The 25,688-nt window shown below is 49.0% G+C and overlaps 1 protein-coding gene across 1 annotated transcript in view; it reads right to left on the bottom strand.

The window, feature by feature from the left end:
- LOC119972907 (piezo-type mechanosensitive ion channel component 2-like) overlaps window positions 1–25,688 on the bottom strand; it is a 1,374,210-nt gene that overhangs the window by 543,896 nt on the left and 804,626 nt on the right. The window contains 1 exon segment of the mRNA XM_038810453.1: window positions 3,718–3,886. Within this exon segment, the coding sequence (XP_038666381.1) occupies window positions 3,718–3,886 (169 nt within the window).

Genomic DNA, 25,688 nt, shown 5'->3' with positions numbered 1-25,688 from the left:
TGCGTCATTTATGTGGTGCCGCTTTGACGCAGGCGCCAAGGCCCGGCGCGCGAAATTAATGCGGCGCCGCTCCTAGCCCGCTGTGGCTGGGAGAAAAGGGGGCGAGGAGCGGCCTCCGACGCCGGAGTGAAACACTCCAGTTTTCACTCCGGCGTCGGCACTTAGTCTCCCGTTAGGAGAATCGCGCCCAGTACCTCCAGTCCCCATTACCTGCAATCAAACGGGAAGGCCGAGAAAGGGGTCCATATTGTCAAGTGGTTGTTGCGCAAGGCTGCAGACTCAGCCTCTGATTTCAACTTGGCGCTGCTGCCTTACAGAGCAACCCTTCTGTTGACTGGTTTGGCTCCGGCGCACATGCTCATAAATCGCAACCTGAGGATGACTGTTCCAGCCATCCATATTCCAGACCTTGACCACCTCACGGTGCTGCAAAAAGTACAGCAGTCCAGGGACCAGCAGAAGATCACGTATGATGCTCATGCCACGGATCTGCCTGCGCTGGCTCCAGCAGATGTTGTTCGTGTCCAGTTGCCTGAGGGAGGTTGGTCAGCCCCAGCTGTTGTTGTCAGGAAGGCCGCCCCAAGGTCTTTCATTGTTCAAATGGCTGACGGCTCCATTCTCAGGCGCAACAGGAGGGCGCTGCGGAGAGTTTCCTGCCCACCGCCTAACCGCATTGCTCCGCTGATTATCGTGCCTCCTCCGGACGTCTCCTGCCACGAGGACACCGATCTGCCAGCGATCCCGCCTGTCCACGACACCGCCGCAATGCCAGCAATCCCGCCTGTCCAAGTGCCGGCGTCTCCTGCTCCACCTCTGCAGCGATCGACAGGAATTCATCGCCCGCCTCAAAGACTGAATCTATAGACTTTACTCTTGTAAATTATGTTCAGTTTGCTCTGCATCTGCACGATAGACACCTTCCCATATACATATGTTGGTTAACTCACCACTTGTAAATAGTCAGGCATGTATATATCTTCACGTTCCAAAACTTATTTTTAAAAAAAGGGGAGTTGTCATAATATCCACTCATGTATATAATGAGATGCAGACAGGCAGTGATTGCCACACAGGATGACCAATGAACACGCAATACAGAACAACCAATCACCAGACAGGACACCACCACTATGAAGGCCACAGGGCATTAAAACTCCCGCTCTCTCGGGACCCAGATACTGAGACAGTCAGAGTGCACAAGTTAGTGAGCACTATTACCATGCAGTAGCTAGTAAGTCTGGTCAAGCCAGTAAGAGGTCATCAGTAGGATTAGTAGAGTGTCAACCCATAGCTGAACATGTACAGCAGCCCATAGTTAAATAAAACAGTGTTAGATCATCTCCGGTATCAGACGTTTGTTTCTAGCTTCCCTGCATCCAGTTGCAGTCAACGACAAACCACCCTGCCTAACACATCAGGAAAGGGTTTAGGTATCTGCAGATTTGGGACTTCTTGCGAAGGCAGGTTCCAACCTTCCCGCTCCTACCGCCACAGGGGATACAAGATAGGGTAATTTCTAGAGCATGGGTGGGAAAGGGGAAGGTCTGATATAGAACATAGAACATAGAACAGTACAGCACAGAACAGGCCCTTCGGCCCTCAATGTTGTGCCGAGCCATGATCACCCCACTCAAACCCACGTATCCACCCTATACCCGTAACCCAACAACCCACCCTTAACCTTACTTTTATTAGGATACTACGGGCAATTTAGCATGGCCAATCCACCTAACCTGCACATCTTTGGACTGTGGGAGGAAACCGGAGCACCCGGAGGAAACCCACGCACACAGGGGGAGGACGTGCAGACTCCACACAGACAGTGACCCAGCCAGGAATTGAACCTGGGACCCTGGAGCTGTGAAGCATTTATGCTAACCACCATGCTACCCTGCTGCCCAATATCTATAAAGAACTCATGGAGTCAGAGGAAACGCAGACAGAGGAGCTAAAGCATAAATGGGAGGAGGAGTTGGGGGAGACATAGAGGCAGGTCTCTGGGCGGATGCGTTAAGCAGGGTCAACACATCCACATCTTGCGCCAGGCTCAGCCTGATACAACTTAAGGTCGTTCACCAGGCACACATGACGGTAGCCCAGATGAGCACGTTTTTTGGGATAGAAGACAGGGGTGCAAGGTGTGCCGGAGGGCCAGCGAACCATGTCCACATGTTTTAGGCATGTTCGAAGCTTCGGGGATTCTGGCAGGGGTTTGCAGATGTCATGTCCACGGTGTTAAAAACAAGGGTGGCACCGAGTCCAGAGGTGGCGATTTTCAGAGTGTCAGAGGACGCAGGAGTCCAAGGGGCGAGAGAGGCCGACATCTTGGCGTTTGCCTTCTTGGTAGCCCGGAGACAGATACGTTAGCATGGAGAGACTCGAAACCCCCGTAATCAGAGACCTGGGTCAATGACTGGCTTACTCAGTCTTGAGAAAATCAAGTTTGACCCAAGCGGGTCAATTCTAGGGTTCGTCCGGAGGTGGCAGCCGTTTGTCGACATCTTGAGAGAAAATTAACTGTCAGTTAGTCTAGATTACTGTTCAAGGAAGATGGGATGTGTGAGGGAGGTAGATGGTCTTCGCACTATGTTTACAGTTATTTTTATATGGTTTACTATTACTGTTATAAAATCACAAATGCCTTAATAAAATATTTTACAAAAAAAAAACAAAATCCAGCCTCTGTGTCTTTCAGCTTTTGCACTAAGATCTCCAATGCTCCCCAGGCAACCTTGGAACACTCTCTCTGGCCTGTTACACCATTTTTAGTACTCATTCTACTCAGGCACTTCCCCAGTCAGTTCCACCCAAATGAATCTCCTTGAATAGACGCAGACTAGTTTGAATTGTGCCAACTAACTTTACATGATGCGAAGCTAGCCTTTCATGACTTTACGGCAACCGCTCAAACATGCAGCATGACAATATACTACAAATATAGCAATCAACAAGCAACATGAACTTTAGGGGCGGCCTGCATTGCAAGTAACGGGTGTAAATTAATTGTGCATCAAAATCACAATTATTCAACCAAGAAATCTGGAATAGAAACCAGTTTCAGTCATGATGAACAAGTCAACTATATTTGATTGTTGTAAGAAATAAATATGTGGTTCACTGATGCCCTTTAGGAAGGAAATCTCCTGGGCATGATTCTCCGATCGCGGGACAGAGTGTCCGCATCGTCGTGAACGCCGTCGCAAAACGGGCGCGGGCAGTAGCGATTCTGGCCCCCACAGGGGGCCAGCACGGCACTGGAGCGGTTCATGCCGCTCCAGCCTCACTTCCTGGCATGCACTGGGGGCAGCGCCAACCCGCGCATGCGCGGTGGCCTTCCTGAACGCTCCGGCCCCGACGCAACATGGCGCGGGGGGTTCAGGGCATGTGATTCCACACTCATCGCAATGTGGTTGACTCTTGACTACCCTCTGAAATGAGCTAGGAAGTTGCTCATTCAAGAAAAATTAGGGTAGGGCAACAAACACTGGCATAGCTAGCAATGCCCATATTCCATGAAAAAAAAATCCTGTGTCCATTTTCAGGCTTATAAAATGTTTCTGTGATTAAATCAGATGATTAATACTTGCATGTAGCGCAGTGCAAAAATTAGTCTGCTGTGTTAAAATATCTAGGATAGGTACTGCATCTTTTATGCCAGATTTATGCCACTTTGAGAGAACATGTGATAAAAAAGTGAATCTTTCAAACATCACCTACCCTTACGACTGGCTCTTGAAGCCAGAGACGTATGAGTGTTGCCAGGGTGTAGTACAGCAGTAACAACATGATAGGATTGACATGTTGGGACCAAGACATATTGGGATTGGCTATAATCTTCCAGGTAGTTGTGCAATTTGTTTGGATCACTGGTGAAACACCAAACAATCTATTAAAAGAGAGAAAAAGAGACAATAAATTTATTACCAAGGTCAAACATTACAATAATACTTTACAAATTGTAAATTTGATTTTTTAAATTGACAATGCAGGGAAAAAGAATGAAATAAGCGTATTCAGGAATAAAAAACTTCAATGACAGAAGTATTGGATGGAAGTGTCAACTCAGGTGGGACAAATGGGGCATCGCCTGCTTGCTGCACTGCCAGTTCTTTCTGCCTTATGTTTTGACACATGGGGGAATTTTCTGACCCCATTTTTAGTGGGAATGTTGGAGGATGAAAGAATTGAGCAGGAAACCCAAAGTGACTTTTAGGCCGGTGGGATTTCCCCCTCGATTGTCCCCATCCCAGGGGATGACATAATGGGGTTAGCGACATGCAATGATGGGAAACCCATTCCAGTACATTTAAATATAATTAGCAGGCTTCCCCACTGTAACACACTCCCACGTATAAAAGTCCCGTTCTGCCAGGGGCTGTGACAGGGAGCAGTGCCAGGAGACACTGCCAGTTCGGACCATGGGGAGGGGGATGCAGGGGGTTCCGTGTCTATCATGGGGGTTGTGGTCTGTATCAGAGCCTGCCCCGCCAGCGTGATGTTGCGGGACCCAGTTCCTTGACTTTTTTTTGTCTAAGTGTGTTAATATGGCAGGATTAACCAGCAGGTTACACTCTGCTCTTCCTGCCTGAGTTGACCACTTCGACAAAAGAAATGAGGAAATTCCACCATTGACCAGTAAAATTAAGGGCACTCCTATGTAAAGAAAGATAAAAATGGAATGGAGGAACCCACCCCCACTACAGAAGCCCTCTTCCCACACAAAACCACAGAACCTCACACACTGTGGAATACTCCCACTAAATACACCCTATCTACCCTCTGGCCATAGACACATAATCACCGACACCTCCACCATTGACATGGAACCCCTGGCACCCCCCTACACAGAATTCCACCCCCCCCCCCCCCCCCCCCCCCCCACTACTCACAGCACCTCATGACCCTCTTCCCCTGGGGGACTGTACTCAACTATGCTGGGTTCTGGTCACCAGGTGCATGTCATGGCAGATCTGTTGTCATTGGCAGGCCGATGTGAATGGACAGTCCAACGTGGGAGGACTATCAGGCATAAATACCTGGGCCTGAATTCTCCGCCTACCAACACCAAAATCGCGTTTGGGGCAGAGAATCCAGTTTCACGCATGGAATCAGGACCGGTGCCGGTTCGGTGATTACCCGCCCGAAAAGCGGCGTAATCCCTGCACGTATACACAATATCCGGAGGCCATTGCCAGAGGCCCGCCCCACTATTCTCCCACCCCGACTGGCCGAATTCCCGATGGCGGGACCACTCATGGTCCTGCTGTTCTGGATACTCGTGTGGCGGCTGCGGACTCAGTCGGGCCGATTGGAGGGCAGGGGGGCCTCATACGGGCTGGGCCCTTATTGTGCGGGCGGTCCGGTCAGGGGCGTGGCCGATCGGGGGGCACTATTTCCGTGGTCCAGGTCTGCGGTCTGAGTCCACCATGGATCATGGAGGCCGTCACCGTGCGCATGTGCGGCCTCTGACCTAAAGTGCGGGAGGCCGTATCTGCAGCTGGAACTGTGAGCTCTATGACGGCTCCCTGCTAGCCCCTGCAGGGTTGTGAATACGTGGCCTTTTTAAAAAAAAATGTTTTTATTCTCCATTTTCACATTTTCCTCCAAAATTCACACCGCACCCCCAAACAGTAAATGGTAACAAATACAAAGCCAATCCCCTTAACAATAACAACGATCCCATCCTCCCACCACCCCAAACAACAGCCCACCTGTCAATATATGCATCCAATAAAACAAACCCTCCCACGGTGGAAACACAAAACAAAAGAGAAAGGAGTCCGGGACCGCTCATGGTCACCCTAGAGTCCACTCCTCCCTCCCCCCCACCCATGGTCACCCTAGAATCCACTGCACCCCCCCCCCCCCCACCCCCCGCACACTCAACGCCGTCCAACCTCTGAAGGAGTACCGTATGTGATACCCAAGAGTTGTAAACCCTACCCTCCCCTCCAACTCCTACGGCCACTGCCTCTTGTAAAACTCCTCCCCCCAACCTCGGTTCCTTCACCACAATTTCCACCGCGGCTAGACCACTCGGACCCTGTTCGATGGTCGCAGCCCCTCCCCCCACCTCACTCCCGTTCACTGGCCGGTTTAAACCGGCCAGCGTAGAGGCCCCCGCCCGGGTCCCTTTCCCCCTTGCCCGGCCCTAGGAAAACCCAGAAATCCCCTTTTAGCACATACACCCCACATATCCACCTACACCCCAAAGAGGCCTCACTTCTAGTGCAAGTCCCATCACTTCCCTTGTCCAAATATATACAACATTGGCTCCTTTAGCCCATACACCCGCACGCAGTGAAACAAAAAAGAAGAGACAAAAAAGAAGAAAATACAGTCCTGAGGTTACATCGGCACATGGCCATATCTCAATTTCTCAGTTCTGCCACAGTCCTTCTGCCTTCACAAACTCCTCCGCTGCTGCCGCCGTTCCAAAATAAAAGTCCTTGAGCTTATAAGTCACCCTCAGCTTCGCTGGATATGCAATGCCGCACTGCACCTTGCTGATGTACAGTGCTCTCTTCACCCGGTTGAAAGCAGCCCGCCTCCTCGCCAGCTCCACCGTAAAGTCTTGGTATACACGTATACTAGCTCCAGCCCACTGCACCACCCGCTTCTGCTTGGCCCAGCACAGGACCTTCTCCTTCACACAGTACCTACGGAAGCACAAAGTCACTACTCTTGGCGGCTCACCCACCTTTGGTACAGGCCTCCCCGACCGATGAGCCCGATCCAGTTCATCTCGGGAGGGATCCTCCCCCTGCCCCAATAGTTTCGCCAGCATAGTGGCAAAATACTCCGTCGGCCTTGGCCCTTCAACTCCTTCGGGCAGCCCCACAATCCTCAAATTCTGTCGCCTGGACCTGTTTTCCAGGTCTTCCAATTTTCCTCGCAGATCCTTGTTCACCTCCATCACCTTCCGCATCTCCTTCCCCATCGAGGTAAGTTGATCAACGTGCTGCGCCACCGCCTCCTCCACTACCTTCAGCGCCTCCCCTTGCGCCCGCACCTCCGCCACTGCGCTCACCACCGCCGTCGTCACCGGGGAAATCGCCTCCTCCACCAACACACTCAAAACCTCCCTCATCTCCTTCCCCATCACCTCCAGGTGTTTTGTAAACTGCCTTTCGAATTCTGCAGCCATTACCTTAGTTATCTTTTCAGCCTTCAGCAATGCGGCCTCCCCTGGTGCTCCAGCCTCCTTTTTCCCTGGTGACCCCGTGCTGTCCTCTCCACTCCCCGACGGGTCCTCAGCTGTTCTTTTAACGGCCATTTTCTTACTGACCCTTGACATCGTCTTCTGCTGTGCCTCCTCTGCGCCTTCTCCGTGCCTTTTATGCCTCCGTGGTCCTCGGGACCGGGCTTAAAGCCCCGAAAATGCCATTTCCGATTGGAAGGCCTCTGTTGCACGGCCGCCCCCCGCCCGCCGTCACCGGAAGTCCCGTATCTTGGGAGATTCAACAGCCTTATTGCAGCAGCAAGTCGGCCGTGTCGAGGCCGGTAAATTGTGCCCATCGTGAATATGTGGCCTTTTGACGTGAGTTTTTCTGGCATGGGAACATAGTCCCTGAAACGGAGAATCAAGCCCTTGATCTGCGTAATCAGCGGTAATTGGCAGCACGGTAGCATAGTGGTTAGCATCAATGCTTCACAGCTCCAGGGTCCCAGGTTCGGTTCCCGGCTGGGTCACTGTCTGTGCGGAGTCTGCACGTCCTCCCCGTGTGTGCGTGGGTTTTCTCCGGGTGCTCCGGTTTCCTCCCACAGTCCAAAGATGTGCGGGTTAGGTGGATTGGCCATGCTAAATTGCCCGTAGTGTCCTAAAAAGTAAGGTTAAGGGGGAGTTGTTGGGTTACGGGTATAGGGTGGATACGTGAGTTTGAGTAGGGTGATCATTGCTCGGCACAACATCGAGGGCCGAAGGGCCTGTTCTGTGCTGTACTGTTCTAAAATCTAAAAAATCAAACAGGTGCAAATGGAGTTTCCAATCTCCATTATGTCATTGGCGGGAGCAAGGATGATCGAGCAGAGAAATCCCTCAGGCACAAAGCCATTTTTAGACTTTCAGTTCTTCCGCCCCCTCCGCCATTCCTGCCCGCCGAAAAAGGGGATGGAAAATCCCACCATTGGGTGGGATGTCCAATGAACATCCAATATCATTCATTTTAAAGCAGTGACAAAAGTTGAAGTAAATTCCAATATGAAACTTGTCAGTTTTCCAGCTCTTAGTGTTAGATCCGTATTTAAGATAATAAGGTTGTAAAAATAGGTTTCTTATTGCCATGCAACAAAACAAAACAAGCTTTGGTTGAAACAATACTTTACCCTAAATAAATATGAATTAAAAGGCTAAATTTTAGATCACTGTATACGTATACTTCCATAAGTATGAATTTTCATAAGCACAGATCTAAAATAGAGCTAATGGTATAATTTTCTAAAGAAGTGTTGGATAAAAAGTTGTCAGAATTTGTCCATGGCCTTCCAAACATGACAATCTCAAGAAAAGCACTTTGCTGCTCACAAGAAATCTTAAGTGACAAATGTGAACACAATTGGCCGGAATTTTACAGTGGCTGGCGGGAAGAGGAAGGATGAAATGAAAGTGGATCGCAATGGCCCTCTAACTCCAACTCTCATTTCTGGAGTGGTTTCACATTAGCCAGCCATATAACAGCAGGCAGCTAGGTTGGTTGACTACTCTGTCCTTGAAGATGTGGACTGAGTTGGCAATCATGTTGTCAGCTGATGACATAGGAAACGTTGATGCCATGTCTAAAGGATCTCCAATATTGAGCCCTGATTCGGGCGGCCTTTGCTGCAACATTCAATCCTGTCAGAAGCCTGTGAGCAATCACGTCTGCAAGCAGTCCATGACAGCCATCCCTTTATCAGCCTGAGAACAGTCCTCCCTCTATTAGCCGATGACCAGCTCTCCCTCTCTCAGCCTGTGACCAGTCCACCTTCCATCAGAGTCTGACCAATCATTCCCCCATCAGCTTTGGGAGAATACCTGAGGAGATATATTTTTAGTGGCATAACAGAAGGAAGATCGTGGGTGCCTCCACAGTTCTATGACCACTCTGCATGTGCTCCACCAGACTATACAGGCAAGCCAGTATGTTATTTTCTCCAGACTGCAATAGAGCAGTGGCAAGGCGAAAGGGGCGAGAAGGGAGACAGGGTGCCTGGAGTATTATCACTGGACTAATAAAACAGAGACCCAGAGTAATGCTCTGGGGATCCAGGTTCAAATCCCACCAGTGCAGATGGTAAAATTTGATTTCAATAAAAATCTGGAATTAAAAGTCGAATGATAAGCATGGAACCACTTTTGATTGTCATGAAAACCCATCTGGTTTTCAAATATTGACTGGAAACGCTACAGTTCGAGTACTTTAGATGGGTCCAATTTTGTCCAGTGTGTGCAAGAGGGTTTCCTGACGCAGTACGTAGATAGGCCAACGAGAGGCGAGGCTATATTGGATTTGGTACTGGGTAATGAACCAGGACAGGTGTTAGATTTGGAGGTAGGTGAGCACTTTGGTGATAGTGACCACAATTCGATTACGTTTACTTTAGTGATGGAAAGGGATAAGTATATACCGCAGGGCAAGAGTTATATTTGGGGGAAAGGCAATTATGATGCGATGAGGCAAGACTTTGGATGCATTGGATGGAGAGGAAAACTGCAGGGGATGGGCACAATGGAAATTTGGAGCTTGTTCAAGGAAAAGCTACTGCGTGTCCTTGATAAGTATGTACCTGTCAGGCAGGGAGGATGTGGTCAAGCGAGGGAACCGTGGTTTACTAAAGCAGTTGAAACATTTGTCAAGAGGAAGAAGGAGGCTTATGTAAAGATGAGACATGAAGGTTCAGTTAGGGCGCTTGAGAGTTACAAGTTAGCTAGGAAGGACCTAAAGAGAGAGCTAAGAAGAGCCAGGAGGGGACATGAGAAGTCTTTGGCAGGTAGGATCAAAGATAACCCTAAAGCTTTCTATAGATATGTCAGGAATAAAAGAATGACTAGGGTAAGAGTGGGGCCAATCAAGGACAGTAGTGGGAAGTTGTGCGTGGAGTCCGAGGAGATAGGAGAGGTGCTAAATGAATATTTTTTGTCAGTGTTCACACAGGAAAAGGACAATGTTGTCGAGGAGAATACTGAGATACAGGCTACTAGACTAGAAGGGGTTGAGGTTCATAAGGAGAAGGTGTTACCAATTCTGGAAAGTGTGAAAATAGATAAGTCCCCTGGGCTGGATGGGATTTATCCTAGGATTCTCTGGGAAGCTAGGGAGGAGATTGCTGAGCCTTTGGCTTTGATCTTTAAGTCATCTTTGTCTACAGGAATAGTGCCAGAAGACTGGAGGATAGCAAATGCTGTCCCCTTGTTCAAAAAGGGGAGTAGAGACAACCCCTGTAACTATAGACCAGTGAGCCTTACTTATGTTGTGGGCAAAGTCTTGAAAAGTTTTATAAGAGATAGGATGTCTAATCATCTGGAAAGGAATAATTTGATTAGAGATAGTCAACACGGTTTTGTGAAGGGTAGGTCATGCCTCACAAACCTTATTGAGTTTTTTGAGAAGGTGACCAAACAGGTGGATGAGGGTAAAGCAGTTGATGTGGTGTATATGGATTTCAGTAAAGCGTTTGATAAGGTTCCCCACGCTAGGCATTGCAGAAAATACGGAGGCATGGGATTCAGGGTGATTTAGCAGTTTGGATCAGAAATTGGCTAGCTGGAAGAAGACAAAGGGTGGTGGTTGATGGGAAATGTTCAGACTGGAGTCCAGTTACTAGTGGTGTACCACAAGGATCTGTTTTGGGGCCACTGCTGTTTGTCATTTTTATAAATGACCTGGAGGAGGGCGTAGAAGGATGGGTGAGTAAATTTGCAGATGACACTAAAGTTGGTGGAGTTGTGGTCAGTGCGGGAGGATGTTACAAGTTACAGAGGGACATAGATAAGCTGCAGAGCTGGGCTGAGTGTGGCAGATGGAGTTTAATGCAGAAAAGTGTGAGGTGATTTATTTTGGTAGGAATAACAGGAAGACAGAGTACTGGGCTAATGGTAAGATTCTTGGTAGTGTGGATGAGCAGAGAGATCTCGGTGTCCATGGACATAGATCCCTGAAAGTTGCCACCCAGGATGAGAGGGTTGTTAAGAAGGCGTACGGTGTGTTAGCTTTTATTGGTAGAGGGATTGAGTTTCGGAGCCATGAGGTCATGTTGCAGCTGTACAAAACTCTGGTGCGGCCGCATTTGGAGTATTGCATGCAATTCTGGTCGCCGCATTATAGGAAGGATGTGGAAGCATTGGAAAGGGTGAGAGGAGATTTACCAGAATGTTGCCTGGTATGGAGGGAAGATCTTATGAGGGAAGGCTGAGGGACTTGAGGCTATTTTCGTTAGAAAGAAGAAGGTTAAGAGATGACTTAATTGAGGCATACAAGATGATCAGAGGATTAGATAGGGTGGACAGTGAGAGCCTTTTTCCTCGGATGGTGATGTCTAGCACGAGGGGACATAGCTTTAAATTGAGGGGAGATAGATACAGGACAGATGTCAGAGGTAGGTTCTTTACTCAGAGTAGTAAGGGCGTGGAATGCCCTGCCTGCAACAGTAGTGGACTCGCCAACACTAAGGGCATTCAAATGGTCATTGGATAGACATATGGATGATAAGGGAATAGTGTAGATGGGCTTTAGAGTGGTTTCACAGGTCGTAGCAACATCGAGGGCCGAAGGGCCTGTACTGCGCTGTAATGTTCTATGGTTCAATGATGTCCTTGAGGGAAGGAAATCTGCCGTCCTTACCTGGTCTGGCCTACATGTGACGACAGACCCACAGCAATGTGATTGAATCTTAACTGTCACCTCAAGGACAATTAGAGATGGGCAATAAATTTTCGCACAGCCTGCGACGTCCACATTTCATGAGCAAATTGTAGAAAATTAGAGAAGCGTCATGCACAATGCAGGAACCCTTTAGGATGCTGGGGCCCATTGGGCTTCAGGCAGTCAAAGGAAGTCTGTCAGTCATTCCAAAATAAAGAGGCAGGAACACAGAACACACAGAACACAGAACATACAGTGCAGAAGGAGGTCATTCAGTTCATCGAGTCTGCAGAGACCCACTTAAGCCTTCACTTCCACCCAATCCCCGTAACCCATTGACCACTGCTAACCTTTTTGGTCACTAAGGGCAATTTATCATGGCCAATCCATCTAACCTGCACGTCTTTGGACTGTGGGAGGAAACCGGAGCACCCGGAGGAATCCCACGCAGACACGGGGAGAACGTGCAAACTTTGCACAGACAGTGACCCAGTGGGGAAGGTCAGCAGTCTGCCTCTATTGCAGCTAGCAGCAAAATGGGAGCATCATGTAGGAGCACATAAAAGAGCTATGGTAACATACTAGATGCAGTTGGGTCACATAAGGAATTAGATAGTTCATGTGCCTTTGCTTGGTGCAATGATTTATGTAATAAACGGCTTCTTTGGTTTCTGGAGGTTTCCATACATTCTTGTTGGCCCTCCGGCTGCACAAGAGTGACGTGGATTGGCGTAAAAGCTATCTGAGTGCAATCATGGCTCATGTGGTCAACTTTCAAACACTGCAGAAGAACTGGGTGCCGGTAGGTGAGGGGATGGGCTTACAGCAGTGGTGAATGTCATTAGTGTAGGTGGAACATGGGCATTTATTTGATTGGACAGCTGCAGTAGGAAGGGTCAAATTGCATATATGTAAGTGTCTAAATAGTAGTAAAGAACTTATTGCTGAAAAGAGACATGTTGCCAAAGGTTTTTATCTTGAACTCACAGGAAAAGTGCAAGAATACCAAATTTCATACAATCACAATTTATAACACAGGAGAAAAGGGTGCTGACTGGTTGCCACATCCATAAACTCCATTTGGTGCAGAAGGAGGCCATTTGGCCCATTGAGTCTGCAATGACCCTCTGAAAGAGCACTCTACCTAATTTTAACTTTTGAGCCAGAACTATCATTCTCCATAGCTATCTTAAAAATAATGAAATGATGGTCACCGGTCCCAAAGTGATCGCTTATGGACACTTGCGTCTCCTGCTCTTTCTTATTCCCAAGAGGAGGTCAAGTTTTGCCCCCTCCCTAGTCGGGCCATCCACATATTGAATGAGGAATTCTTCCTTAACACATTCTACAAATTTCTCTCCATCCAAACCCCTAGTGCTATGGCTGTCCCAGTTAATGTTGGAAAAGTTAAAGTCCTCTACTATTACCATCCTATTTTTCCAGCAGCTATTTGTTACCTTCTTACATTATTGCTTCTCGATTTCCCACTGACTATTTGGGGGCCTAGTACAATCCTATAAAAGTGTTACTGCAAAGGCTATGGGTCCTGATAATATTTCGGCAATTGTAATGAAGACTTGTGCTCCAGAACAGTGGGAAAAGCAGTTGGGGGGGGGGGGTCTCCTGCCAAATGTGTTGTATTATTACAGGGTGGACAATGCGGAGAGGGTGTTGGGTGGTTTGGGGATTAGAAGGTTAGCTGGGTACAGATGGAGTCAGGGACAGGTAGGGGGACGGGGTTGGAAACCCTGGTGATGGCATCTCTGCCGTTTTCGCCAGCAAAATATTCTGTGAATGGTAGTCTCCATGTTAAAATATGGCGGCACCTCTGTTCGCACTTTAAGATTAAGGCAGTGCCAAAGTGGGCCGCAATCTGTAGGAACCACTAACTTGATCCGATGCACTTTGATGTTACATCCAGGGTGTGGAAAGACAAGGGGCTGGAGAGAGTGAGGGATTAGATTCTGGAGTGGCGGTTTGTGAGCTGTGAGGAATCGAAGAAGAAAGCAGAGCTTGGGGGACTGGATAGGTTCAGATATTTTCAGGTGCGAGACTTTGTTCACCTGGCATTTCTGACTTTCCAGAAGGCACTGACGTCCACCTTGCTGGAAAGGATACTCTTGCATGCAGGGTTGGAGGATAGCAGCATGTGTTGGATTGATAGACGGATCGTGGCAGGTTTCAGTGGATGAGGTGGTCAGGTGGGAGGATGAGCTAGAACCCATTTTGGATGTTGAGGTGTGGAGTGAGTCCCTTCGTAGGGTGAATGTTAAGTCGTCCTGCATGAGGTTGAGCTTGATATAGCTAAAGGTGGTGTTTAGAACACACCTCACCAGGACTAGGGTCAGCCGATTTTTTGAGGGGGTCGAGAATAAGTGTGAGCTGTGCTCGAGAGGGCCTGCTCATTATAAGCACGTTCTCGTCCTGTCCCAAGCTAATAATGTTTAAATTTGTTTTTAATAATCTTTATTGTCACAATAAAGTACATGAACACTGCAATGAAGTTACTGTGAAAAGTCCCTCGTCGCCACATTCCAGCACCTGTTCGGGTACACAGGGAGAATTCAGAATTCAAATGACCTAACAGCACATCTTTCGGGACTTGTGCGAGGAAACCGGAGCAACCGGAGGAAACCCACGCAGACACGGGGAGAACGTGCAGACTCCGCATAGACAGTGACTCAAGCTGGGAATAGAACCTAGGACCCTGGAGCTGTGAAGCAACAGTACTAACCACTGTCCTACCATACAGCCGTACTTCCCCATACTAGTGCTTTTATTTCCGTACCATATTTGCAATCCTCAATATTGACTTCATACTCGCTGTATTTGGGGTGTCGGACCAACCCGAGCTGAGGACGGGGGCAAATGCTTTGGCATTCGCATCGCTGTTGGCCCGGAGATTGATATTGCTGAGCTGGAGACAGGCAACCCCACACAGTGCCGAAGCGTGGCTAAGTAATCTGATGTTCACAGTGAGGGGGTTGATCGATGGGTTCTATCGTAGATGGCAGCTGTTTATTTTGCACTTCATAGAGATCTGGTCACTGTTAGCTGGTCACTGGGACAGGGATGGCGCGCAGTTGGGGGGGGGGGGGGGGGGGGACTTTGGTGAGGTGGGGATTGTTCTGGGTGGTATTTCTGTTATTGGGTTCCTGTTATTGTTGTTGCTTGTATTTTCTGATATGTGTGTCGGCACTATTGTGTTTTCTAAACTTTTTGATATAAATATTAAAATTTCAATAAAAATACTGTTTAAATACAAAGGGATGAGGCGAGGAAACATGGTGATGTTCAGGTCAAAGCGGGCTTCAGGGGCCAAATGGCCTAATTCTGTTCATATTTTGTATGTTCATACGTAGCTCTTGGTCTATAGCCCTGGAGGTAACAAATTTGGTGTTTGTGATTTCTTGATTAAGAAGGGCATAAGGGGGTTAAACATAGAAAATAGAAGCAGGTGGTTATTCGGCCATTCAAGCCCGCTCCGCCATTCATTATGATCATGGCTGATCATCAAACTCAATACCCTGATCCCCCCTCCTCTCGTAATCCTTGATTCCATCAGCCCCAAGAACAAAGAACAAAGAAAAGTACAGCACAGGAACAATCCCTTCGGCCCTCCAAGCCTGTGCCGACCATGCTGCCCGTCTAAACTAAAATCTTCCACAATCCGGGGTCCATATCCCTCTATTCCCATCCTATTTATGTATTTGTCAACATGCCCCTTAAACATCACTATCAACCCTGCTTCCACCACCTCCTCCAGTAGCAAGCTCCAGGCACCCACTACCCTCTGTGTAAAAAACTTTCCTCGCACATCTCTTTATCCCTCGCACCTTAAACCTATGCACCCTAGTAATTGACCCCTCTACCCTGGGAAAAAGTCTCTGACTATCCACCCTGTCTATGCCTTTCATAATGTTGGAGACCTCTATCGGGTCGCTCCTCAACCTCCGTCATTCCAGTGAGAACAAACAGAGTTTATTCAACCTCTCCTCAAAGCTAATGCCCTCCATACCAGGCAACATCCTGGTAAATCTCTTCTGCACCCTCTCTAAAGCCTCCGCATCCTTCTGGTAGTGTGGCGACCAGAATTGAACATTATACTCCAAGTGTGGCCTAACTAAGGTTCTGTACAGCTGCAACATGACTTGCCAATTATTCTACTCAGTGCCCCGGCCAATGAAGGCAAGCATGCCGTCTGCCTTCTTGACTACCTTCTCCACCTGTGTTGCCCCTTTCAGTGACCTGTGAACCTGTACACCTAGATCTTTCTGACTGTCAATACTCTGGAGGGTTCTAACATTCACTGTATATTCCCTATCTGCATTAGACCTTCCAAAATGCATTACCTCACATTTGTCCGGATTAAACTCCATCTGCCATCTCTCCGTCCAAGTCTCCACACAATCTAAATCCTGCTGTATCCTCTGACAGTCCTCATCTCTATCTGCAATTCCACCAATCTTTGTGTCGTCCGCAAACTTACTAATCAGACCAGTTACATTTTCCTCCAAATCATTTATATCTACTCAGAATAGCAAAGGTCCCAGTACTGAATCCTGAGGAACATCAATAGTCACAGCTCTCCAATCAGAAAAGCACCCTTCCATTGCTACTCTCTGCCTTCTATGGCCTTGCCAGTTCTGTATCCATCTTGCCAGCTCACCTCTGATCACGTGCGACTTCACCTTTTGTACCAGTCTGCCATGAGGGACCTTGTCAAAGGCCTTACTGAAGTCCATATAGACAACAGCCACTGTCCTACCTGCATCAATCATCTTCGTGACCTCCTCGAAAAACTCTATCATGTTAGTGAGACACGACATCCACTTCACAAAACCGTGCTTCCTCTTGCTAATACGCCCATTTGCTTTCAAATGGGAGTAGATCCTGCCTCGAAGAATTCTGTCCAGTAATTTCCCTACCACTGACATAAGGCTCACCGGCCTGTAGTTCCCTGGATTATCCTTGCTACCCTTCTTAAACAAAGGAACAACATTGGCTATTCTCCAGTCCTCCGGGACATCACCTGAAGACAGTGAGGATCCAAAGATTTCTTTCAAGGCCTCAGCAATTTCCTCTCTTGCCTCCTTCAGTATTCTGGGGTAGATCCCATCAGGCCCTGGGGACTTATCTACCTTAATATTTTTGAAGACGTCCAACACCTCGTCCTTTTGGTTTTCAATGTGACCCAGGCTATCTACACACCCTTGTCCAGACTCCACACCCACCAATTCCTTCTCTTTGGTGAATACTGATGCAAAGTATTCATTCAGTACCTCGCCCATTTCCTCTGGCTCCACACATAGATTCCCTCCCCTGTCCTTCAGTGGGCCAACCCTTTCCCTGACTACCCTCTTGCTTTTTATGTACATGTAAAAAGCTTTGGGATTTTCCTTAACCCTATTTGCCAATGACTTTTCGTGACCCCTTTTAGCCCTCCTGACTCCTTGCTTAAGTTCCTTCCTACTTTCCATGTATTCCACACAGGCTTCGTCTGTTCCCAGCCTTCGAGCCCTGACAAATGCCTCCTTTTTCTTTTTGGCGAGGCCAAAAATATCTCTCGTTATCCAAGGTTTCTGAAATTTGCCGTATTTACCCTTCTTCCTCACAGGAACATGCCGGTCCTGAATTCCTTTCGACTGACATTTGCAAGCCTCCCAAATGTCAGATGTTGATTTACCCTCAAACATCGGCCCCCAATCTAGGTTCTTCAGTTGCTGCCTAATATTGTTACAATTAGCCTTCCCCCAATTTAGCACATTCACCCTAGGACCACCCTTATCCTTGTCCACCAGCACTTTAAAACTTACTGAATTGTGGTCACTGTTCCCAAAATTATCCCCTTCTGAAACTTCTACCACCTGGTCGGGTTCATTCCCCAATCCCAGGTCCAGTACAGCCCCTTCCTTAGTTGGATTATCTACATATTGTTTTAAGAAGATCACCTGGATGCTCCTTACAAACACTGCCCCATCCAAGCCCCTAGCACTGTGAGTCCCAGTCAATATTGGGGAAGTTAAAGTCTCCCATCAGAACAACCCTGTTGCTTTTACGCCTTTCCAATATGTGCCTACCTATCTGCTCCTCTATTTCTCGCTGACTGTTGGGTGGCATGTAGTAAACCCCCAACATTGTGACTACACCCTTCTTATTCCTGATCTCTACCCATATCGCCTCGCTGCCCTCTGAGGTGTCCTCCAGCAGTACAGCTGTGATATTCTCCCGAACCAGAAGCACAACTCCTCCACCCCCTTTACATCCCTCTCTGTTCCACCGAAACATCTACATCCTGGAACGTTTAGCTGCCAATCCTGTCCTTCCCTCAACCAGGTCTCTGTAATGGCAACAACATCATAGCTCCAAGTACAAATCCAAGCTTGAAGTTCATCTGCCTTACCTGTTATACTTTTTGCTTTAAAACATATGCACGTCAGCCCACCAGTCCTGCTGTTTTCAGCAGCATCTCCCTGAATGCTCTTGCTCAGAGCCATGCAGGCCCTATTCCCTAGTTCTCCCTCAATGTTTTTCACCTGCTGACCTATTGCTCCGGTACCACCCCCCTGCCATACTAGTTTAAACCCTCGGTGTCACAAACCCTTGTGTGACAGTGGCAAACCTCGTGGTCAGGATATTTATGCCTCTCCAGTTTAGATGCAACCCGTCCTCCTTATACAAGTCACACCTGTCCCGGAAGAGCTCCCAGTGGTCCATATAACAGAAACCCTCCCTCCTACACCAGCTGTTTAGCCACGTGTTTAGCTGCTCTATCTTCCTATTTCTAGCCTCACTGGCACGTGGCAGAGGGAGTAATCCCAAGATTACAACCCTAGAGGTCCTGTCTTTTAACGTTCTGCCTAGCTCCCTGAACTCCTGCTGCAGGACCTCATCCCCCTTCCTGCCTGTCATTCGTACCAATGTGTACCACGACCTCTGCCTGTTTGTCCTCCTCCTTCAGGATGTCCGCTACCCGTTCTGAGACATCCTGGACCCTGGTATCAGGGAGGCAACATACCATCCTGGAATCTCTTGCACGTCCACAGAAGCGCCCATCTGTGCCCCTGACTATAGAGTCCTGCTCTTCTGTGCTTTGACCCTCCCTGCTGAACCTCAGAGCCAGCCGTGGTGCCACGGCTCTGGCTGCTGCTGTTTTCCCCTTATGGGCTTTTCTCCCCAACAGTATCCAAAGTGCTATACCTGTTCGAGAGGGGGACAACCACAGAGGATTCCTGCACTGACTGCTTGCCCCTTCTGGTGGTCAACCATCTCTCTGCCTGCACCTTGGATATGACCACATCTCTATAACTCCTATCCGCCATTCCGCTTTCTGCCATCTGCATGCTCCTAAGTGCATCCAATTGCTGCTCCAACTGAACCACGCAGTCTGTGAGGAGCTGCCATTGGTTAAACCTCCAGCAGATGTCGTCGACCGGAATGCGGGAAGCGTCACAGATCTGCCACATCTCACAGTTGGAGCACTGCACCCTGCTAAGTGACATTTAAGCACTAGTTAATTAATTTAAAATAAACACTTGAATTATTGTTAGATTGAATTGCAGAATAACTATATGGCCCTGATGCTAGATTTTTTACTGTAAATTTAAATGCTAAATACCAATCTCTGCCCTCAGATTTAGTTCCTACCCTATCTAGTTAGCCAATTAGATTTGTTTTGCAATATCATTGTTTTTTCAAATCATTTACCTTCCCAGGATGCTCTCTGGTTCTCACTCTGCAGATTAACAGTTACAAGCCAGAAGAAAGAAAAAAAAACAGTAGGTAAAAAGCACTTTCTCCCACTCTGCACCAAAGTACCTCACTGCACCAAATTACCAAGTTCCGAATTCCCACTCTGGCTGTGTCTCACTCAGGATGAGTCTCTTTCACGTGTGCAGCTTGCTGAGTGTGTGCTTTATGCCTGTCTCTGATATAGAACTCAGCTAAAACAGGGTGACTCACACTACTTAAGCTTCAAACAGAAGAATGCGATATACACCCTTGTGCCACTAAGCAGGCTTCTTGAAATTTCCTTCGTGAAATTACACAACGGTTTGGCCTCAATTACTTTCCGTGGTCGCGAATTTCACAGGTTCACCACTCTCTGGGTGAAGAAATTTCTCCTTATCTCTGTCCAAAAAGGTTTACCCCTTGTCCTCAAACTATGACCCCTAGTTATGGACTCCCCCAGGATTGGGAACATTCTTTCTGAATCTACCCTGTTTAATCCTGTTAGAATTTTATAACTTTCTATGAGATCCCCTCTCACTCTTCTAAAATGCAATGAATGTAATCCTAACGGACTCAATCTCTCCTCATATGACAGTCCCGCCATCCCAGGAATCAGCCTGGTAAACCTTTGCTTCAATCCCTCCATTGTAAGAACATCCTTCCTCAGATAAGGACATCAAAACTGCACACGATACTTTAGGTGTGGCCTCACCAATGCACCAATTGCAGTTAAACCTCTCTATTTCTATACTTAAAACCTTTTTCTATGAAGCCAACATACCATTCGCCTTCTTTACTGCCTGCTATACCTGTGTGCTTACTTTCAGCGACTGATGCACGAGGCCACCAAGCTGAGTGTCCATCTGTTTCTCTCTCAATTTACATCCATTCAAATAATAATCAGCTTTCCTATTTTTGCCACCGAAGTAGATAACCTCACCTGTATCCACATTGTACTGCATCTGCCATGCATGTACCCACTCATTCAGCCTGTCAAATCCCGCTGAAGCATCTCTGCACCCTCCCACCCAACTTTGTATCATCTGCAAATTTGGAGATCACACAGTTAGTTCCCCCATCCAAATCATTAATATATAATGTGAAAAGTTGGGGTCCTAGCACAGATCCCTGCGGTACCACACTAGTCACTGCCTGCCAATCAGAAAAAGACCCATTTATTCTAACTTTTTGCTTCCTGTCTGCTAACCAGCTTTTTATCCATCTCAAGACACTACCTGTAATCCCATGTGCTTTAACTTCACATATTAATCTGCTATGTGAGACCTTGTTGAAAGCCTTCTGAAAGGGGTATGGGGAGAAGGCAGGAGAATGGGAATGAGGAACATATCAACCATGATCAAATGATGGAGCAGAGTTAATTGACCCAATGTCCTAATTCTGCTCCTATATCTTATGGTCTATGTTTGTATGTAACTCTGAGCCGTTAAATCTGCTCCAATAAGCTGCCTCGTAAAAAAATGGGAACCCCACATAGCATCAAACAGACTCTGAGAGTATATTATTGTTGAACGGGCATTGTGGTGTCTCTCCAAATCATGAAACAGCCATCCAGCCAACTGAGCTAACCGACCCCCTATATATTAATGTAGCACCTCATATATCCTGATGTATTGACGGGCAACGGAGCTCCGGAGGGGGGGGAACACAGTCACGTCCCGTTCCCCCAAAAAGACTTGCACTGAAACGCGCAAACCGCAAAAGGGGAGAATTGAGGTGGAAAAAAAATTCCAGAAGGGAGCCAAAGCAGAGGGAGAAATGGCACCAGAAGCAGAAGGGGCCTTGAGCGAGCCCGCTCAGATCAGTTAACTGGCACACTAAGCAGTGGAACGGAAGGTTCGCTGCAACAAAAAGAACTGGGCAGACAGGAGCATTTCCCCCTGTGCCAGGGGGGAACTGAACTGGAAGGCATCCTTTACCGAGGCGCTGAGGGAACATCAGCAGAAAAACAAGGCAGAGGCTAGAGCAGAGATGGCGGCCACGGTGAAGGCAGCAGTGGCCAAGGCCCTGGCGGAGGTGCAGCTCACCCTGGGCAGAGCAGAGACGAAACTAGAAGCCCAAGAGGCAACCATTAAGGAGCTGGAAAAGGCTGCTACTGACAAGAGTGACCAGATCACGACACTGGAGAAAGAGGTGGCGAGACTGGTCACAATGCAGGGGAGCCTGAAGGGCAGAGTGGACGATTAGGAATACCGCTCGAGAAGGCAAAATGTAAGGATAGTGGGCCTACCAAAGGAGATCGAGGGCAGACACACCATGGCATACGTGGCCGAGCTGCTGGGCAACTTAGTGGGGAGGAAAATGTTCCCCAACCCACCAGAAATGGACAGAGCACACCAGTCGCTGCGCACGAAGCCCAAGGCAGAGGATCAACCGAGGGCAGTCATAGCTAAACTGCACTGGTACCAAGACAGGGAAACAATCCTGCGGTGGGCCAGGCAAAACAGAACCTGCAAATGGGAAGGACACTTCACATTAGGGCAGACCTAGCCAGGAGACAGGCTGAATTCATTAGAGCGAAAGCAGCTCTTCACAAGAGCAACGTGCGTTTTAGTATGCTGTACCCAGCGAAACTCTGGGTCACATACCAAGAAGAGAGTGCTTCTTCACAGCCCCAGCCAAAGCAAGTAAGGTTGTCGAGGAACACAGGCTGGAAAACCGACAGCAAGGGTAGAAATAAAGGGCCCCTGGCAAGGGGGAACAGCATGCTGACGGGGATGGGGGGGGTGAGGCAACACCAGGCCTCCCCCCACTCCCCTGCCCACGGCGAGCGCATCCTGAACAAAAAGGAAACCACTACCTGAGGGACTGCTTCAGGTGGGAGTACAGGGCCCAGAACGAGGGAATGAGAGTAGCGGAGTAGGGAGAGCAAGCGAGCGTGCATGGTAGGATGGCGGAAGAGCGGGCAGAAAATCGTAGAGGTGGAGCGAGGGAGAAGCGAGACAGTAACTTCCGAGAGGGGGGCCACCGCACGAGCAGGAAAGCTCGCGCTGGAGGCATGCAATAAGGCAGAGCCACGGCACCAGGTGCGGGGGGGGGAAACCACTCAACAGAGACGGGAGAGCAAACGGGGATAGGAAATGGGGCAAGAGGGACAAAAGAGAGGGATACTGGAGAGGGGGGGAAAAGGGGGGATAAGGGGGGGGAAGGGTGGGACCGGGGGGGGGGGGGTTAACACAGGGAAGGAGAAACAAACAAGGCGAGAAAAAGAACAACAATAAAGCTACAAAGTGCCACAACCAAGGGCTCGGAACGAAGAATCGCTGCAAGCAACCAGCCAGTACGGTCTCTGGGTGAAGGGAGGCCCCAGAGTGCAGGAGACTACCCACGTGGCGGACGCACAGTGAGTGGCCATGTCGGGTGCCCCCTCGACAAAGGGAAACCCTGGAGCACAGGGAGCCGGCCGCATGGGGAGAGCAATGACAGCGACCATCCTGGACTGACCCCTAACAAAGTGAAACCACGGAGTACAGGGGCACGTACAAAAGGTAAGTATGGTTAATCCCACAGGAACAGGGGGACAAAAGACCCCCAGCAGGATAGTCACTTGGAATGTAAGGGGACTCAACGGACCAGCGAAAAGATCCAGAGTCAACCTAAGAAATATGAAAGCCGACATAATCTTCCTCCAAGAGACACACCTGAGATAACAGGACCAACTGGGGGTAAGAAAGGGCTGGATGGAGCAGACCTACTATTCCTGCTATGGGACGAGAGCCGGGGGCGGCAATACTGATCAGCAAGAGGATGATGTTTAGGGCGACAAAGACGGTTACGGACTCAGGGCGACAGTATGTCATGGTCAGCGGGGCCCTGGATGGGGCACCCGGTAGTACTAGTTAATGTGTATGCGGCCAACTGGGACGACGTGAGCTTCATCAAAAAGATCATGGTAGAAATCCCCGACATAGCGACGTCCTGACTAATCATGGGGGGGACTTCAACTGTGTACAGGATCCAACGACTGACAGATCAAACTCCAAAATGGGGAAAACCTCAAACATGGCAAAGGAACTCGGTCACTTTCTGGAACATATGGGAGCGGTGGACCCTGGAGGTTCACCCATCCAGTGGAGAAGGAGTTCTCCTCCTTCTCCTCAGTACACAACGTATACACCAGAATTGTCTTCCTTGTGGTGGTGAAAACGGTGCTTCCAGGCTAGGCAAAGTGGAATACTCCGTAATTGTGATATCCGACCACGCTCAACACTACATAACATGTGACTGCAGCCAGGCAGGGCCCAATGCCCCACATGGAGGTTGGTCATTGCCCTACTAGCTGACAAGGCCTTCAACAAAACGATATTGCAGGCCATAATAGAGTACACGGAGAACAACCAAAACGGGGAGGTCTCACCCTCCACGTTCTGGGAAGTGCTAAAGGACTCAGTAAGAGGGGAAATTATTGCTTTCAAAGCGCGGATCGGGAGGAAAGGGCGGCTAGGCAGCAGCTGGTCGACTCCATACTGGAGGTAGACCGGAAATACTCCGAGGCCCCGACTGTGGTGCTCCTGGCAGAGAGGAAAGAGCTACAAAGGAACTTTGATCTGCTCTCCACCAGGAAAGCAGTGCACCAACTCCGCCAGGCATAGGGGACCTTATATGAACACGGAAACAAAGCCAGCAGCCTGTTGGCACACCAGCTGAGAAAGCAGGCAGCCACCAGAGAAATTGCACAAATCAGGGATATCAGAGGCACATTAGAAACAGAACCAGAAAAGATCAACAAAACCTTCAAGGTCTTCTACCAAGGGCTGTACACCTCATAGCCCCCAATGGTGGAGTCCGGGATGAAACGGTTCCTTGATGGACTGGACATTCCAGTCGTGGGGGAGGGCAGAAAATGGGGCCTGGAAGCACCACGAGCACTGGGAGAGATCATGGTCAGCATTAGCAGGCGGGGAAGGCGCCGGGAGATGTTCACAGACTCACTTGCTAGGGGCACACTTCCACCTATGCTAGCACAGGTCTCAATCTCGCTGATACCTAAGAAAGATAAAAACCAACGGAATGTGGGTCATACAGACCCATCTCACTGCTGAATGCAGATGCCAAAATATTGGCCAAAATCCTAGCCAAAATGCCAGAAGACTGCGTACCAGAGGTGGTCGCAAAGGCACAGGCGGGCTTTGACAAAGGTAGACAACTAACCTCGAACATCAGGCGCCTACTGAACGTGATAATGACCCCATCCGGGGAGAGAATACCAGAGGTGATCGTCTCCCTAGACGCAGAAAAGGCCTTCGACAGGATCAAATGGAAATACCTCAGAGGAACTGGGGTGGTTCGGGCTTGGAACAGTGTTCAGCTCCTGGGTAAAGCTCCTATACAACGCTCCCCTGGCGAGCGTACGTCCCAACAACACCAACTCCCGATACTTCCAGCTGCAGAGGGGCACTAGACAAGGATGCCCACTGTCCCCGCTGCTGTTCGCTCCAGCAATCGAGCCATTAGCAATCGCACTCAGAGCAGCATAAAGCTGGAGGGGGATCCGAAGTTGCGGCAGAAAGAACAGAGTCTCGCTCGATGCAGATGACCTACTCGTCTACATTTCGGACCCACAAAGCAGCATGGACGGAATCATCGTCCTCCTGAAAGAGTTTGGCGGCTTCTCGGGCGACAAACTCAACATGAGTGATGTACCATCAATTGGACGCGAGACGCGAGGCGGGGTCTACTTGCCTCTCGACCAATTGGTGAGCAGTCACATGACTAGTCCCAGCCAATCAGCTGAGAGGCACATGACCAGCCAGAGCCAATGGGAAACCAGTGCTTTGCGCCAATGGCGGTGCTCCTCTTCATACCACCACATTCACCCCTTGTGGAGAAAGAAGCCGGGGGGGTGTTGTAAGGGGAAAAGAGACCACACGAAAACAAGAAGACGTTCATGAGGTGATTGATTAGTGGTGGTACAGAGGAGAGCCGGATTGAATGGAGGGCATCGGGGATGACCTCTTGCCAACGGGGGATAGGGAGGTCTCTGGAATGTAGGGCCAGTAGGATGGTCTTCCAGATGGTGCCATTCCCCCGCTCGACCTGCCCGTTACCCCGAGGGTTATAACTGGTAGTCCTGCTAGAGGCTATGCCCCTGCTGAGCAG

Source organism: Scyliorhinus canicula, chromosome 10, assembly GCF_902713615.1.
Source record: "Scyliorhinus canicula chromosome 10, sScyCan1.1, whole genome shotgun sequence".
NCBI classification, from domain to species: domain Eukaryota; kingdom Metazoa; phylum Chordata; class Chondrichthyes; order Carcharhiniformes; family Scyliorhinidae; genus Scyliorhinus; species Scyliorhinus canicula.
Note: the sequence above shows the minus strand (reverse complement) of the source record. Positions and strands in the feature narration are given on the sequence as shown.